The 17,342-nt window shown below is 39.4% G+C and overlaps 1 protein-coding gene across 1 annotated transcript; it reads right to left on the reverse strand.

The window, feature by feature from the left end:
• Positions 1-6,973: 6,973 nt before the first annotated feature.
• Positions 6,974-16,472, reverse strand: LOC131892047 (uncharacterized). The gene is made up of 4 exons (XM_059241775.1): positions 16,311-16,472; positions 13,895-14,014; positions 10,048-10,141; positions 6,974-8,536 (listed from the first exon to the last, which is right to left on the reverse strand). Exons 1-4 carry the CDS (start codon positions 16,380-16,382, stop codon positions 7,776-7,778), a joined length of 1,047 nt encoding a protein of 348 aa, XP_059097758.1. The 5' UTR covers positions 16,383-16,472; the 3' UTR covers positions 6,974-7,775.
• Between the last annotated feature and the right edge of the window lie 870 nt (positions 16,473-17,342).

A 17,342-nucleotide genomic window follows, 5' to 3' on the forward strand; every position in this document is an offset into this window, starting at 1 on the left:
CTTTGAAGTTCCCTTGGTGCTCTATTCTGTTTGGTTTCAAAACCCAAACATAAACCTTAATGCAACAATCTGATCAGTCACCTTTTAAATTCTAATATACAATGAACATACTGAAACTGGCACTTTCATTCTGTATCTTGCTAACACTTTGGGTCAACTCTTGCCAAGGGAGACGGCTGACAGGGTTCCTTCCTGGGTCTGGATGTGGAACCACTCGGGAAATAACCAACCACAGGGTCCATTCTCGTCCAAAGTCTTTACCCACTACTCCTTGTTCATGGATCACTGAGGACGTCATAGAGTTCAAAACTGAATTCAAAGACCTTCCTTCATCATCAACAATACCCCAAGGTATTGTTTAGAGAAAATAAAATAATTTCTCTGTCTGCGTCATTCGAAAGAGGCAGTAGTATCATTTTATTGTTACATGTGCAGTTTTACCAGTTTTACAAGGCACCTGGATCTTGCTTTGTAATTAGGTTTGTGTTGCTGCCAATTGCATCAGTCAAAGATTGATTATTGAATTTCAGATGAAAAAAAAAACGATGCTTTTTTCCCAGGTGTGAGGAGTGTTCGTCATTTATTCGCAATGCCAAAATGAATGCAAAAAGTGATGAGATGACGAAAATCGCATTGAAAGGCAAAATGAAAAATCGATCTATTATGAAGGCAAGATGTTTCAAAAACCAACATTTTTCATAAAGAAAATTATAAAATTTCAGAATGGCTAAAAATTTAACTTTTGTTTTCAATTGGCATATTTTTAGCTGTATAGCTTTACTTCATCGTAAAAGGACATGCTAAACACTTATACTAGCCATTTATTCCTTGAGGTTCAAAGAGCAAGTCAAAATGTTTTGAAAAAAAACGTGTTGACCTATTTTGGGTGACATTGCTTTTTTGAACCCAAGAAAGAGATTAAAGGATTTTTTCCCCAATATCAAAAGAGAACTAAATCATACTATGTTTGATTTTGTTTTGACTTTGTTTTGACTATGTTTGATGTTTGATTTTGCCCGTTGGGGAAATAAATGGCGGATGGAGCGTTTGGTCCCAGTGGAGTACTTGCTCAGCAGATAGCTCAACTCAGGAGAGAACCAGAACTTGCACCAATCCACCTCCCTCTGCAACTCATCTGGATTGCGCTGGAGATCCGCTTGAGGCAATCCCATGTCAACAACAATCCTCCACTCCATCATATTACAGCACTGACCAAGGCTACAACGGAAATTCAATCGGCGAACAAAGCACTACAGATGCGCGCCAATGTCACATATTGTGCCAAAATAGCAATGAAGGCTGCGTTGCTTGGAAATGGAAAACGAATGGATTGTGTTCCCATTACACGGATCCTGGTCAACTGATACCCGAACCTGGTTCCACTAGAGGTCCGGGAGTAATTGATTGTCTTCAGAATGGGTCACGATACGTTGGAGACAATCTTAACATTTCGCGTGAAATAGATTTGGCCGAGGAATGTCAAGAGGTTTGCTTAGGTTATAGTGATTGTTTGTTCTTCACTCAAGACACCAGAGGTCGTATATGCAATTTAAAATCTGGGCACACAGGCGTGGAGAATGTTCAATTTTTTGTGTCTGGCCCAAAACAATGTTAATCGTTTGAGAAATAGATCACATTCATTCAATTTCTTTTCACTCTCTGATCAAGCAGCATTGTACAAAACTATTATCAAAATGGTTATGAATAAGCCGTTCATAGTTCTTTTGGGTTGCGGGACATTGTCTAAGTTGATGTACTCCACCACACTGGGAACCGCCGTGGGGTCTGAATTTGACGGGACACCACTTGACGTTACGGGAGGTGAGGGCGTGGAACTGCCTTCCGAATTCATTTAAGAGTGCTAGAACAGTGAAGAAATTAAAGAGCAGCCTCGGAGAGTATTTCAAAGTACGAAGCCAGTCTCAGGACAATTCCCAGTTCTCATATCCACTATCTTTCCCCTTACAGTTTCTACCCTCTCTCTCTCTTCATTCCCTCCGCCCGTTATCATATTGGGACATTGAGACTGGGAAGGAAGATGACGCCACTCTCAAAGTTTGGGAAGTTACTTGCTCTAGTGAGGCTTCATAGATCTTAGTTAAAGAATTGAATTAGAGGTCCAGACCATCTATCCATAAAAGTAATCGTTCGTTTAGCGTTGTATTTATATCAACTGCCACAGTATTACTTATTAACATGCTTAAAAAATATTATTTTAGCTGATAAAAGCAATTTTTGGACTTGTTTTTCCTCTTTTAGAAGCTTCTATTTTTACAAAAGATTTTTTGAAACCTTAGAAACATTTTTTGTCTAATATTGTCCGTTATGTCTTGGGTTTTGAGCTCTTCTACTGCATTGAAAAGTGCCCTGGTGACCTCCCAAAATTGGCACTGATATCATCGTTCAATTGATTCAATTGCTATTTTAATTGCTATTGACTCCCTTGATCAAGGTAGTCAATAGCATTTCCACATCAGACCCCCTCACAAGCTGCACCATATTCTGCCAGTCGAAATCTTATACTGTATTTCAATGTTACGGCACATTCATCGACGTACAGTAATTTTGTCAACAGGATGTTTCAGGCAAAAACACCTTCGAATCTTAGGCGAAAATGAAAGCTAGCTTAAAAACCAGTTACACGTCTAACAAACGCACTCGGTCACAATTATGGTCTGTTCCACGCTATAAAATGACATCATACTATTTGCTAAATTGACATTTCGTTGACATTTTTTGCCAATTTGCAACTTTGATTATCAATGCTGAGGGTTACTTGCCAGGTATTTTGCTTTTCAGGAACCTCTTGCATGCCTCTTTGGCACATAGGAGTACAATCGAGCTCAATGTATTTTCCAAGAGAGAAGCAAAAAAAGCAAAAATGAGTCTGTGTGTGATTATCCATTGATTCCTTTGATCTTTGGGCTTCATCGATCGTTTGATTTCGATTTGACTGCACCATGGTCATCATTTAATGAAGTAAAAGAGCAGCGTGGTTTTAGCTTGGTCTGTCACAAAATTAAGTCAAACATTAGGCCAAAACGTAAAAGAAAATATCTTTTTTCGACTCTAGATAGCTCTCGTCAGCACAAACAGTATGGATATGGATATCAGGGCCACTTGTGATTGACGCAGAGATTGTAAGAGTTGTAAGAATTTGGGGTGATCTTGCACGTGTGCCTGTGTGGGCTCGAGGGTCTGATGGGTTAAAAAAAGCAATCAAGATAGCACGTAAAGGGGTCAAAACAGGCCAAAATCATGTGTTTTGGCCCAGCCACGTCGCTTTGTCTTTCTAGACAATTAGGGTTCAATAGGACATAGATTTCTAGACGCTGGATGTCGGATGACCGACCACTCGGTTGGCTAAACAGTACAATAAACCGGTTTATAATCAATTCCCACGAGACCATCCATTGTACTGTTTTACCAGCCGAGTGGTCGGTCGTCCGACATCCAGTGTCTAGAAATCTATGAATAGGATAAGCTCACATAGGATGTTGTTTACCCCTTTGCACGCCAACGCCCCCTTTTGACATACGTAGTGATGTGTCAGGGTTATGGCTGTGGCATGTGTCAATAACGATGGTGTTGAAATTAGCTCACCCATTACATGAAAAAAAAAATGATAGTGCTAGAAACGATTAAATATAGAAAGTTTGAAGCTCTTTTTGACCCAAAAGTTCAACTATTCCTGAAAAAAGGGGGGTCATATTTACGATTGACACATCACTACGTATCCCAAAGATGACGCATGGGCGCAAAGGGGTAAAAAAAGCTGATACCGTGAGCGTATCTTATAGTCTTTGTCTTTGAGGGGAGGAAGCACCCTCAGCTTCGTCTAGGCGCGGACAAACGAAGGTATAAACGAGAGAATACGCTCTAAGTTGCATTGAATAAAAGAGAGAATTGAGTAAAATATTTGCATTGATGAGGAGGTTCTTAATATATTTGAGCATATAAACTTTCTTGAATGGTGGGCTTATCTAGTTGTGAATCCGCTTTGAGCTTCTTTGATCATACGTACATACATCAATCTCGGTCATGCTGCACTTAGATTATGGACTTTGCAAAGCCCTCTTTCGTCAGATCCTCGAGTAGGTGGTCTTTTCTTCACTTTTCGTCCGCTTGGGACCATTTGGACTTCTTGGCTTCAGCTTGGATTGATTTTTCTTAAATGATTGAGAAAGCAATTAGGGTGCGATTTGACAAGCCAAAACCAACCATTGCGTGTTTTGGACGAGTCAACAAATATAATTCAACAAATATGAAGAATCAAAGGAATGGAAAGAAACGAGATTTGATCTCGTATTTCTTTTTTGGAGCAAAACATCTTCACTTGATGGACTTGGGTGACAAAGGTGATTAAAAAAATAGAAATTTTGTGCTATTCAAACTAGTACATCTCTCGCCATGAGGCAATGATTAAACTGGACGAAAAGAGGACAAATATTTTGTTTTCGTTGTTCCTGTTCTCTCGTACTTAATGAGTTGCATCTTGGATCAGGGCAAGTGTCCGTCGTTTCTGAAGCTAGCTCACGTTGTTCCAATTTTCAAAGGGGGAGATAAGTCGCTCCCCAGTAATTATAGGCCGATTTCTCTCACTTCGAATATTGCGAAGGTGTTTGAGAAGATCATGAAGTCCAAACTTACTGAAATTCTTGAAGTTAATGAAGTCCTTCCTACTAGCCAGCATGGGTTCCGAGCACATTTTAGCACGGTTACCCGACTGATAGATCATTTAGAGCAGGTCATTGAGGGACTGGAAAGGCACGAGTCAGACGATGGTGTCCATCTTGATTTTGCCAAGGCCTTTGATGAAGTAGATCATGGCCTTTTGCTTAATAGACTTCATGACATTGGAATCCAAGGCACGGTTCTCAATAAGATAAGAAGCTTCATTCAGGATGGGAAGCAAGTTGTTAAGGTTGAGGGATCCCTTAGTGACGTACATGATGTCAAGTCAGGTGTTCCGCAGGGTCCCATCCTAGGGCCTCTCCTTTTTATAATATTCATTGCCCCACTTCAAAAGCTTAGTATTACTGCCAGTCTCTCTCCCTCCGCTGACGATTCAATGTTAGTTTCTCGTAGGAATGGCCAAGATTCCAGTAGCCTTGCAAAGGACCTAGAAAGAATCTACTCTTGGGTTGCTGAGAGTAATATGGCCCTGAACGGAATGAAATTCCGCTCAAGGCCCTTCGGGTCAACTCCTTTGAATACTCCGTTCGTACAGGGTGTAAAAAAATTAATCTTTGAGGCTTCTGAAAATCCTTTCCCCTTACTCAAAGAATAATTTGATCACATTGAATCTGCAGTTTTCTACAAAAGGGCATGTTGAAAAACCCAACGCCAAACCATGAATGATCCGAATTAACTCTGATGTTTGGCCACCGAAAGAGAGACTCTTGAAATTCCAAATTTCGGCCCTTGGTCCGGTCTGTTCGAAATGAATTGATCGCTTTTGCATGAGGTTCTCCTTTTTCAAATGGATTGAGGATGAACACTGAAAGGCTCACCAACATCTCTTGGTTTTTGCCGGCCTTCAGGATGCCCGTATCTTGGGTTCTGGCCTTAAGACTGCGCTCACTTGAATTTTCAGACATTGTTTTGACGGCAATCACTCAGAGGGTTACTCATCGCCTCTCGGATATCGTTAGACCATTTGTAATATGCCACTATGTACTAAACAGTGTCTCTTAAGAAATGCTTGTGGTTTTATGTCAAAGAATTCTTTGAGCAAGGAAAAGTATTGTTAAAAACAGCCATGGAGGCCCTTAATTTCTTTACACCATGTAGATAAAGGAGGTAAAAATGTCGCACAGGTTTCGTCCGTGAAGGATTTAGGTGTAATTCTCCAACATAATGGAAAGATCGATGAGCATATCCAATTGAAAGTTGGTAAAGCTTTTCAAACATGTGGTTGGATATATCGCACGTTTCAGTTTAATCACGATGCTAGCTCTGTACAAGTCGATTGTCAGCCACATCTTGAATATGCCACGCCCATTTGGGCTCCAAATAGGTCAGCAGGTTTGCAAAAGCTCGAGCAGGTCCAAAGATGTTTTACTAGGAACATTGAAGATATGAGAGAGCTCTCGTACTTGGAGAGGTTAGAAAGGTTGGGATTGTACAATATTCAAAGAAGGTACGAAAGGTATCTGATACTATACATGTACATATACATGATACTATACATGACAGCTTCAAGCTGTGGTTAAGGTCCAGGGAGATCATTTCACATCAATCATGTAAAATTCCTTTGGATTAGCTGAACGCAGGTATTTCACTTATTAGAGGCACGTTTTTAAGATGCTTCATGGTTATTGTAAGCTCAAAACACTCGATAACACTTGACTAGGGCCACCCTGTATCTTAAAACACCGACCTTTTTGGGCGCTGTTGCTGAAATTGATCATGGTCGAAAAACATGAAACGTCCGAATCATGTCCAAATCGTGGGGATTTAAGAGTTGTTGGATTAATTTCCAAGTCATGAAGAAAACAACATTTCGTTATCTACAAATGGCCAAACTTATTGAAAAATTTACAGTTTACTCACAAAACACAGGTGACGGTGGAAAAAGAAGGCAAAAGAAATGCCGTACTTTGTTACGATAACGCACAAACAGTTTATCTAATAATCCACAAGGCCTAACATAGGATGTAAGAACTGATTCGGTTGAGCCTTGTGTGTTGCTGGAAGCCAATATTGATCATTTGAAATGATGAGCGAAGAAAAGATTCATTTCTTAGCACATGGAGAGTATCAGCAATTCGTCAAGGTTTATATCTTGACTCGTTTTCTGGAGCTTAAAATCCAGATGATATATTATATTCATTAAACCATTGCAGTTGGATCCGTGAAATGAAACGTTCATTCGAATCATATTGCGGGGTTTCCATTCACATGGGCAGATGTAAAAAATGGAAGAATGGAATTGCCTAGAACTTGAACGGAATGATTCTTCAGCACCACCTCAAGACAAAGTTAATTTCGCTGTTTTTTCGTGGCAATTTATGAAAGCACCTCTAGCATTGCGTAGAAGTCACGATGCACACAAATGATATGGAGTTGCTTATCTAACCTTGCAATGGTTTGACAAACTCTTGGAAACTCTCTTGGGATTGTTCATCCAACGAATAGGCCAATGGTTCTTGGCACTTCTCGTCCCGGATAAGGTGGATCTGAATTTTGCGCTCTGTCTTCAATTTCCGGATGGTTTCGCTCAACCCAATATCGTTGGTCAGAAGGATAAGGATATCGATATCCTTCTTGGTCTCAACCTGTTCCTTTAGCATGTCCAGCGCCGAGTCCAGGGAGAGGTCCACCGACATCTGGGCCACGTGGTTCACGACGGCCATTTGGCTGATGGACCGGCATGCGGCAAAGCCAGCTTCGGTCGTTTCGGCGCACAGAAATGTGTTCCGAAGCTTGGAGACCACGGCGCCGACCTTGACGTCTGCTGGGGCTGGCAAGGACATCATGTCCCAGAAGAAAAGGACAGCCTTGCTCGTCTTCTTTGGCCGAGGTGGGGCACCTCCGGCAAGTGATTTACTTCGCGTTCTATCCGGCAAGTCCTTGAGGAAAGGCTTGACAAACCCATGATAACTGAATGCCCTGGTGACTACGGACTTCAATGACTCCTTGGCCACATGATTGTGAAACAAGAGCACTTCGTGTCCCTTCTTTTCCCGGCAATGAAGCAAGTGTTGTGAGAAGTCCACATCCCCGGAGATCAGAATGATCCGACAATGAGGGTTCTCGGCAAAGGACATCATTTAGTATTTTAAAAGGTCATCTGCCGCGTTCTTCTTGTTGTTCAACACCGGCAGAATGTCCATGCCCAGCTCTTGCATGGTAAGGGCAATCCGTCTGTGGTTATCCATGTTACACGCTCCCACAAATTGATCAAACACACCCTTATGTCCATAGTCCTTCTTCAATTTTTGGACCACCCCTGCGATGTCAATCTTGGAGGAGAGTTGGCAGTTCTCCAGATCCCAGAACACTCCTACTTTAATCTCCCCAAAAGGGGGTGGAGGTTGAAGTAGCACTTGTTGATTAAGCTTGGACAAAGACGAGCTTGAATTGGAGCCGGACAAGCTTTTCGATCCCTCCACTGCCACTCTGTGTTCCGGACTGTTCATATGTTGATCATAGAAGAACTTGTTGCGAAGTGTTTCGCTGCAAACCTTGCAATGGAAAGTCTGAGTCGGGGTTTTCTTCAAAGCTTGAGCACCCCCAATTTTCTTGTGGGGTGGATTTTGAAAGTGGGCATCAAACGTGTCCTTCGTATACAAATTCACGTTACATGATTTGCAATAAAACGCGCTCTGTTGGGGCTGTGGGGGAGCCTTGACTTTTGCCCCAGGGACAACGGTTGGAGGCACAACCATGTTGCTAGGAGGAATCCCTCGTAGCTCATTGATTTTCTGGAAATGTTTCTTGCCTTGCAAATGCGCCACATGACCAGCTGGAGAGGAAGAAGTAACCTTGCAGATGGGGCAATACATGACTGTGTCTATTTTTTTGGTGGGGACTGAAAAAGACAAAAAAAACGATGAGTGATACAAGGTACAGGTTTTTTGACTAGACAAAATTATCAAACAGTAGTGCTTCAAAATCTTGGGTTTCTCAGTGACTTGTATTTTTGTAAACTGGAAATTTGTACTTCGCAAGTAAAATCTAAGGTAAAGAATGAACCACTGGAATATGGACGGGGATGGTAAGGTTGAAAATTAGCAACTCCAATTCGAGTCAATGAATTAAATTCTTCTTCAAATAAGGCTGGCCCCAGATCTCTTCGATTGCGTATTTCAAATGTCAGCTCAATCAAACGGCTGGGTCAAAAGTTATTCCCTCTCAAAGTGCAGTACATAACAGAGCACAGAATGATTGACTTAGCCTAGCCCTCTTCTGGTAATCAATTACCACAAGAGGGCTAGTTCGTTCATTCACTGAAGAGCTTTGTAGTGCCTTTTGAGACGGAAGAACTTTTGATCCAGTCGCTCGATCAAGCTGAAAATTGAAATAAGTAATTGTTGTAGCCTGGGATCATTCTCATTTGAAGAAGAACATAATGCGTTAACTCAATCGCGAAAAGCTAATTCCCAAACCAAGCGTCCCCGTCCATATTCCAGTTGTTCATGGGTAAAGTAAAACCTTTGCTTGTTCTTTAAGACTCCTGCAAATTTGAGGCAATCAGGTGCAAAATACATTTTACTTCAAACTTCCTCGTGATTGATATGCAACGTACAACTAATCCTCATTGCTCTTTATCAGAACTATTTGAGCAGTGGAAAGTCATGAAAAATTGATTCCTTGTCGTGGGACTCTTGTCATTCGTATCTAAACAAGGATTCATTATAAGATTATACTGAGGAAAACTTTAAGACTTGAGACTTGAAAATGCTTCTGGCCATGGGTGTTCCTAAAGATTGCGATGAATGTCTTTGACCGGAACCGCATCTAGGCGTTCAAGTATCGCATTCTGAACCAAGAAAATGACCGCAAAGTGGCCAAACAGAATGGCGGGACTTGTTTGACTACGGATTAAGAATAATCCCACTTAAAAGGCAAGTAAAATCACAGAAGGGTTCGTCTGATTTTAATAATTTTGTTAATCCAACCTGACCAATGAATTTTATGACATCTTTGGTGGCTCTTGATTGCATAGTTAATGAGCTGTAGCTTGAGTGTCGTAGGCTTGTTGAGCCTTAGATATGAGTTTGATTAACATCATTTAATCCATTAACATAGTAAGGATTCCAGCCCTAACAGTACCACAATAGCTTTAATTAAAAAAATATTATCATTATTATTTGTTTGTTGTGATGTCTGGAACATCTGTTTGGTCACAAAAGTAAAGATAATGGTGACAAAAAATAATAAGGAGTTTTGGAATATATCTTATAAGCCCAAATTTTGCCAATAATGATAATGGCTAAAATAGTATTCCTGTTTACATAATCGCTTTTGATTGCTCATCACTTGCACGTAACAAACATTAATTGACAACAAAGTGATAATGCATCACATTTGTGCACTTACCTGCTGGCCTTGGTTTGGAATGAAAAAAAGGGCAATCAAGTTTAAGACAAGAGCCATCTTTCTCAAAATAGCATGGCTCTTTGGCTCTGTCCTTCTAGAAAAAAATGGGCATTAACGTAAGTTTGAGAATGCGCACAACAAGATTGAAATTTTGATTTATTGTCAAGTGGATGTTTGAGGGCTAACTGATTTTCAACACATACTACATTTCAACCCATAAAAAAGTTATCTTGGGCCCGTATTCTCAATTCGTACTTGAAGCAGGACTTTAAGTTCAGTCTCAAGCGCCAAAGTTGAACTTGAAGCCATATTCTAAAAGATTTTCAAGTTGTGCTTGGCCGAGCTGAACTTGGTGTATGCATTTTGACTGAAGCGGGAACAAATTCCTCATTTTCATTCAGGATAGCCAAATTCAGGGACAATCATAAACTCTAAAACTAGTCGGACAAATCGTTTTGAGCCTAGATGCCTTCTTGTTTGTCAACTTGAATCGTGATAGAGTTCCCAGTGAGTTCAATTTCAGGTTTAACCCATTTTCATCCACATTAGAGCTTCTTATAACGTCATTCCCAAGACCGGTCCGATCAATCTTGGAAGATTACACTCGGCAGTAGAATTAGGAATATGGCTCGTCCGATTTTGCACTTGCAAGCTGCACTTGAAGTAGGGATTTATGCTTGAAGCATGACTTTAAGACCCAAGTACGAATTGAGAATACCAGCCCTGATTTCTTCTATGATAACGCATGATTAACGGTTGGTTTACCCACGGACTTCTGGAGATTCTATTTCTGGAAGTCCGTGGTTTACCTTAATCAAGTTCAGAATGGACTAATACTACAAGACAAATGGTTCACATTCTGCGCGTCAGAGCGGCTTTCTTTCTCACTTTCAATTTTGTAAGTTATCCTCCACCATAGCGTATTTTTTTATCTGAGGCTTGTTCTTTGAAGCTCGTACCTTAGAGTTAGGGGCTGGACGTTAACCGGTATGAACATACGCGCCAAAGAGGTGAGCGGATGCTCATTCTTGTTAAGGAGCAAGCCTTAAATCGGGGATATAAGCGTTTAAAAAAACTCGCCTCTGGATGATTAAATAGCCAATAAATAGTAATTGGTTTGACATTTTCATTACACCTTCCCCTGCCTCTGGCGAAATGAAAATATTTGAGTTTTCAACTACGCCATGCATCCACCAACCAAAGGGCCCATTCCACAAATTTGGATTTCATTGGAGTTGTCTTGGCTCCATTTCAGATATACTAACTCGTCCCAAATGCGATGATTTGGCGCCCTGGACCCTAAAAACCCGAATATGTGCTTTTTGTAAAGATTTCAATGATCTATTTAGCCATGCAATGCTAGGATTTGCTGTTGATAGTTAATGAAGTAATAGGGGGGTTCCACGTGAAGCGGACCCACTGTTAGACGAATTTTGCAAATATTTGACCCAGTGGCTTTTTGACATGGAAAAATGTCACACAAATTTTAGGTGCCCAGGCCATCCAGGGCCTATTCCAGGGCCATGTCTATTTTTGCCCAAACCGCTTGTCCATCAATGTTTGAACAGCCTTAACTCCGGCTTTAGTTATCCAATTGAAATGAAGTTTCTATCTATGTTCTCCTGAAACAACGGCCTTTTGAGTGAATTGTGATAAACAAGTACGTAATTTGAAATTCAACCATGATTCTACCCTGGATTAAGTCCAACTTTTTCAAGGCTAGCCGCAACAATTAGATTCAGATTGTTCTGAAGCCTTTTTGCCATTTTTGAACTCTTCTTGAACAAAGCCTTCATGTATTTCGGAATTTTTGTCCTTGCCCCACCTTTTGGAACACATTCAGAGAATGTTACATTAAACATACCTCCTCAAAAACTAAGATCAGTTTATCTATTGCTGCATCTAAGGATGAAACCTGTTTGTCAATTGAAACCTGGTCCTGTTCGTCTAACCTTTATACAATCAACGGCCAATGTTCATCTTTGAATTTGAACTTAGCCAGACAGGCCTTAATTTGCACGTCGGCTTTTGAGTAATGGTCGACCCTATTTCAAGAACATAATAATTTGACCGATTATAAGGTGTCACAAAGGCTTACTGGATCAGATCAGGGTCATTGGAAAAGACCAAATCCAGAACGTTAGTCGCTTTGGTGGCTACACCAACATGTTGGGAGAAATTGCGCAAAATTGCAAACTCTCTTAAATTTTCGAACGACTGTGATATCGATTTCAAAATGGGCAATAAACCCATCGGGACTAGCCTCCCGCTCTACAACGCTAACCGGAAAATTAAAGTCCCCTGCAAAGAAAACCTTCGAGCAAACTGATTTGTCTAACCCATTTCTAGTGAATTGGAAAGTTGACATAAAGGAGCTCACTGAACAATACATTGTTACAATGGACAGATTAAATTTAAGGCCTTGAACGTGACAAACCAAGACCTCTACTTCTTCATTTGGTATTTGTTCATGGCTAATTTGCAAATCATTCCTAACATAGAGGCAGGCCTTGAGAACCACGTTATTTTTTGAGTAACGCTACCGGTAACGCGTTACTTTTCTGCGAAAGTAACGGTATCGGTAATGGTAACGGTATCGCGTTACTTTTTATAAAAAGCAACAATAACGGGTTACTTTTTCTCGGTAACGGTTCAAGCCCTACATATAGGCTTACACCCACGTACGTGGAAAAATGGAGCGAGGAATCTACTAAACGGGTGTTAAACAAAGGGAGTGGGGTGGGATTAGGTTTAGGAATAGGGTCAGCTCTATAACTACGAGACCGAGTATGCCTGTACTTTTGCCTCCTTTGTGTTCTTTCTATGTGGACGGAGGTACACCGTACATTAAAGCACGTCTTAAGTCTCATGAACTGACGGCACATGTCCCTTATTCCTATTGTACTTCTCAAGGCCGAACTTGAGAAGCTTTTGACACCATTTAGGGTGGTCAAACTGACAGCCTTTTCCTTTTTCAGGACAAGGCTGCTCGCGACAAACAGGACAGACTATTTTCTTTACAGCCTTGCTTTTCTGCTTTGATTTAACTTCTTCAAACTCTACACCGGCTAAATCAATCGTTGCTAATTGCAAATACAACTATAAACAAGATGAAAAGACCAAGAAATTATAACGACACTAAAAAGTCTATATACCTACAAAGGACAGCAACATAAAATAGCAACAAACTACATTACATCGAACTGAACATACAAATCTAGGATGGACATAGTAATCAAGAAATAAAATTCAAAGTAAAGCGAGTAATCAAGGAAGCTAACGTGGGTAAAAAAAACCACAAAAATTGAAGTAAACAATACAAATAGACCAAACAAACTGATTTAAAGAATATGCAATCAATAATTTAATGAACAGTAATATGTAGTTATCTATGAGTAATACAATCAAACTAACTAAACAGGAGCTCTACACCTTATAAAATCATCCGAAAATACGTATACTACAATACAACATCAAAGAAAAACTGCGAAAGCTAAACATACACATAAATGAGGAGTAAATTTACTAGATTTACTAAGTGATTAAGTCGTACCAGAGAGCCTTGACAGACCAAACCAAATTGAGTGAATCAATAGCGATTCCCACACACACACGCCACGAAACACTGCCAACATTACACGTTCACAGCAACCAAGGAGTCACAGAAAGACGGACACCTTGGTGCCAAATCCTCAGCGATAAGAGCTTGAACAAAACAATCTACATCTGATCTCGTCGAGCTCCTTGTCTCCACAAGTTTATTTCACCATCTAACGTGGCTCTTCCCAGTTCTGATTGTGCCATCCGACTGTTGCCCTTTTGCATGCACTCAATAAATATTCCTTACATCTAAAACTTTGTGTCGCAAAGGGCAGGCTGGAATTGAACATCGTTTTGTTTGCAACCACTGCAGACACCTTTTTTCTTGCCCTTTTGAAGCCACCTCGTGTCGGAATGCACAGTCCACCTGAAAAAGAGTTTTTGAAGACATCAAGAAAAAATTAATCAAGTTTCGAGTCATTCAAGAGAGTTGCTTGTATAGGGACTGCGAAACCTGTAGGAGTTAAACAAACTCTAGCGGCCAAAAAAGGAAAAAGTGCGTTACTAGGGAAGAACCATGACTTTTTTGCATCATTCAAAACTTTTGAAATCATGTGAAGACAGATACAAACAAAAGTGATTAAACTTCTTATGAATGATTTGAGTTTATGCGAGATTGTAAAATAAGAGTGATGAGTGCAAACTTTTTTAGTGTGTAGTTTAAATATCTTGTCATTTTGGGGCATTTTTAATCATTCAGGTGGTTTTGATCAAATTTCCGAAAAAATGACAGCGTCTAACAATCCTAAAATTGGACATTTTTCTGTCAAATTTTGTACCAAAGAACATTAATAATGCATCTTGGTACATATGTTGCACTTTAATACTTCGATGAGTCATTTGTTACGTTCGTTTTTGCTTAGGAAATTCAGCCTGCCTCCAGTGGTGCGTGGTTTTTTGTTGCAATTCTGAACTGACCTTGTTAATGAACAAGACCATTCATGTAGTTTAACTTAGCATTGCATTTATCCAAATCTTGGCTACGTTGTTTTGTTTTGCAAGATAAAGGAATTGAAAGTGCAAAATATGAAAAACCCTCTTTTTCTAACTAGTCTTTAAAAAAATTATAAAAGAGTGTTAATAGTTCTTGGCATCTGAAATTTAGACCTTTGGGATGATGATGCAATTTAAGACGTTGCAATATTGACTGTAGTAAAGTTTGCAACACCCAATTTGAGATTTTGTGACACAAATACACCATAATAAAAGTGCAAAGAAAACATTCCATTTAGCACAGACTCTTTTCAACACAACTGGCCATTTAACTTCACTAAGTTATTGATAGATTGATTATTTAGTAACACAGTTTTGGCTCAATGGAAAATTAATCATAAAAACTCAGTGGTGGACAGAGTCTCAAATATCAGACTTGCTATTGATTAAAAAATCTATAATGTCTGTGAATCAAATATTTTCATTTTCTTAATTATTGGGCCCGTTTTTTATATATTTTGCCTTTTTCAAAGAAAATATTATTTCTATATTGCACCAGAAGCAGTTGAATATTTTCAGTGTCTCGAGTGATGCGAGTTCTGATTAAGCAGTTAACAGTAATACCGCCACACAAATAGATGAATTGATTGATGGGTTCATAATGTGTGATCAGTATCAATCTGATGATGTGTAATCCCCGAATCGGTATAAGTATCAATCCGATGATGGGTGATTGGTATAAGAATTGCTTGATCCAAAGTTTCAGAACAAAAATGAACAGGGGTTGGAAAAAAAATTCTTTTTTAGGACCAAATTATCACTATTTTTTTATTTTTAGTTTGTAAAGGAAGCAATTTAATCTTTTTTACAAGAAAAAAGAAATTCTCAAACGCAAAGATATAAGCCTGTTAAAAAGCATAAAAAACACATATAAATATAAAATGAAACTAATTTGGAAAAAGTTCAAGCAGTTACCAAATGTTTCAATATACATCTCTTTTTCAAACTCTTTGAAAATCAAAGTGGTCTCCTGACTTGTACCCCCAAATCAATACATAGCTATGCAGGCTTCTAGATCAAATTTGATTCCCCTGGGTGCTAAATTTCAGCCATCTCTCAGGCTGAAGATGCCGGGACTGAAATGCAAATATCTTTATATTAGATCTTTTGTTTGAAATTACTGGGATTCTAGTTGCATTTTCAGGAAAGGCTTTTGCCAAAAAGACAAGCAGGAATAAGGTAAGAATTAGAAAACCACTACTTTATTGTAACAAATCTTAAAGATTGGGACAGTACAACATTTAAAGGAGGTGCCAAAGGTATCATTTACAATACATCTCTAAAAGTATCTATGAGTTTTTTCCTCAACCAGGTTTTTAAAGTCAATTGGAGACAATGGCAAGCTTTATGCTTTTAAGCCCCCCCAAAAACAGCTTGTCAAATTGATGAAGTACTTCCTAATCTCATGGGTTCCTTCAATGCTTCAATTGTCCACCACCACCCTCACCCCCCTACCACCACCACCACACAAACACATGCAATTTCTCATCAAAATTAGAAATTCTTAGGAAAAAATAGGGCTGATAACAAGTCTCTGCTGCGTCGGAACAGGTTGCAACAGAACAGAACCCGTCGCGAAATATGTTTACTAGAGTATCGTCTGGCTGTCACAGCTAATAAACTGTTGTATTGATCTGACTTACAAAGCAGGAAAATGCCGCAATACATACCTTGTTACATCCATTCGTGGAGTAGTAAAAATAATGGCAATCCTCTTTTGACGAAATACGCGAAATATTCATGATTGTCAATTGGTTAAATCTTTAAGCCACAATAGGGAATCCGGAAGATCACACTCAAGCTCTATGCCTCATGTTCCTAGTAACACTTCGCACTGACTTCATTGTGCAGAAGAATCAAAAAGAGAGGCCTTAGTGTTGCGAAGAACAAATCATATATTGACAGTTAGTAGTCCCTTTACCTCAGATTCGGTGGAAGGAAAGCTGACGACTGAAATGTTCCCAAGCAGTAAGCTTCCTTCACTTTATAAATATGATCCGTTTCTACCAAGAAACTGCATCTGAAAATGATACCCTTTTTGGCTCAGCTAAAATTATATCATACTAATAAAATCCTTGTGATTGATAGTGGAGCCCAGTGTTAGCATTGTCAATTTTCCTTACCTTTCATTATTTTGCACGTTTCTCTAGGCAATTGATGTTCGTGTTTTTGTTCAAGTAATCATGGTAAAAACCTTGTGAGACAAAAAAATGGTGACCAAAAAGGAGAAAATGAATGTCTTCAAAGAGGTACTAAATCATGAGAAAATACAATTAATCAAATAATAATTTGTAATGTTTATGTTCACATAGCTCATTTTTCAGAGCACATTTTTCCTCCCCACCAATTGATGGTCGTATTGGAAACGTTAGCGCTGTCATTCAATCCAAACTAAATATTGAAGAGTCATTTGAGACTTGTAAATAAACTTCTTTTGAAATTAAATTCAATGAACACAAAATTAAGTAGCCTATTGAGTTACAGACAGGGTGGGCATTTCATTTTTGGACACTTTTGTCCACCCCTGTCCAAAAGTGTCCAAAAGTGTCCAAAAATAAGGGTGGACAAAAGTGGACAAAAGTGTCCAAAAGTGTCCAAAAATACGAACCTTTAAAACTACAAATATAAAGGATATTCTGTATGAAACCTATCCTCTACTTCAAAAATTGCTCATTGATGGTTCCAAGAGCAAGATAAGTCTT

Source organism: Tigriopus californicus, chromosome 12 (assembly GCF_007210705.1).
Source record: "Tigriopus californicus strain San Diego chromosome 12, Tcal_SD_v2.1, whole genome shotgun sequence".
Taxonomy (NCBI): domain Eukaryota; kingdom Metazoa; phylum Arthropoda; class Copepoda; order Harpacticoida; family Harpacticidae; genus Tigriopus; species Tigriopus californicus.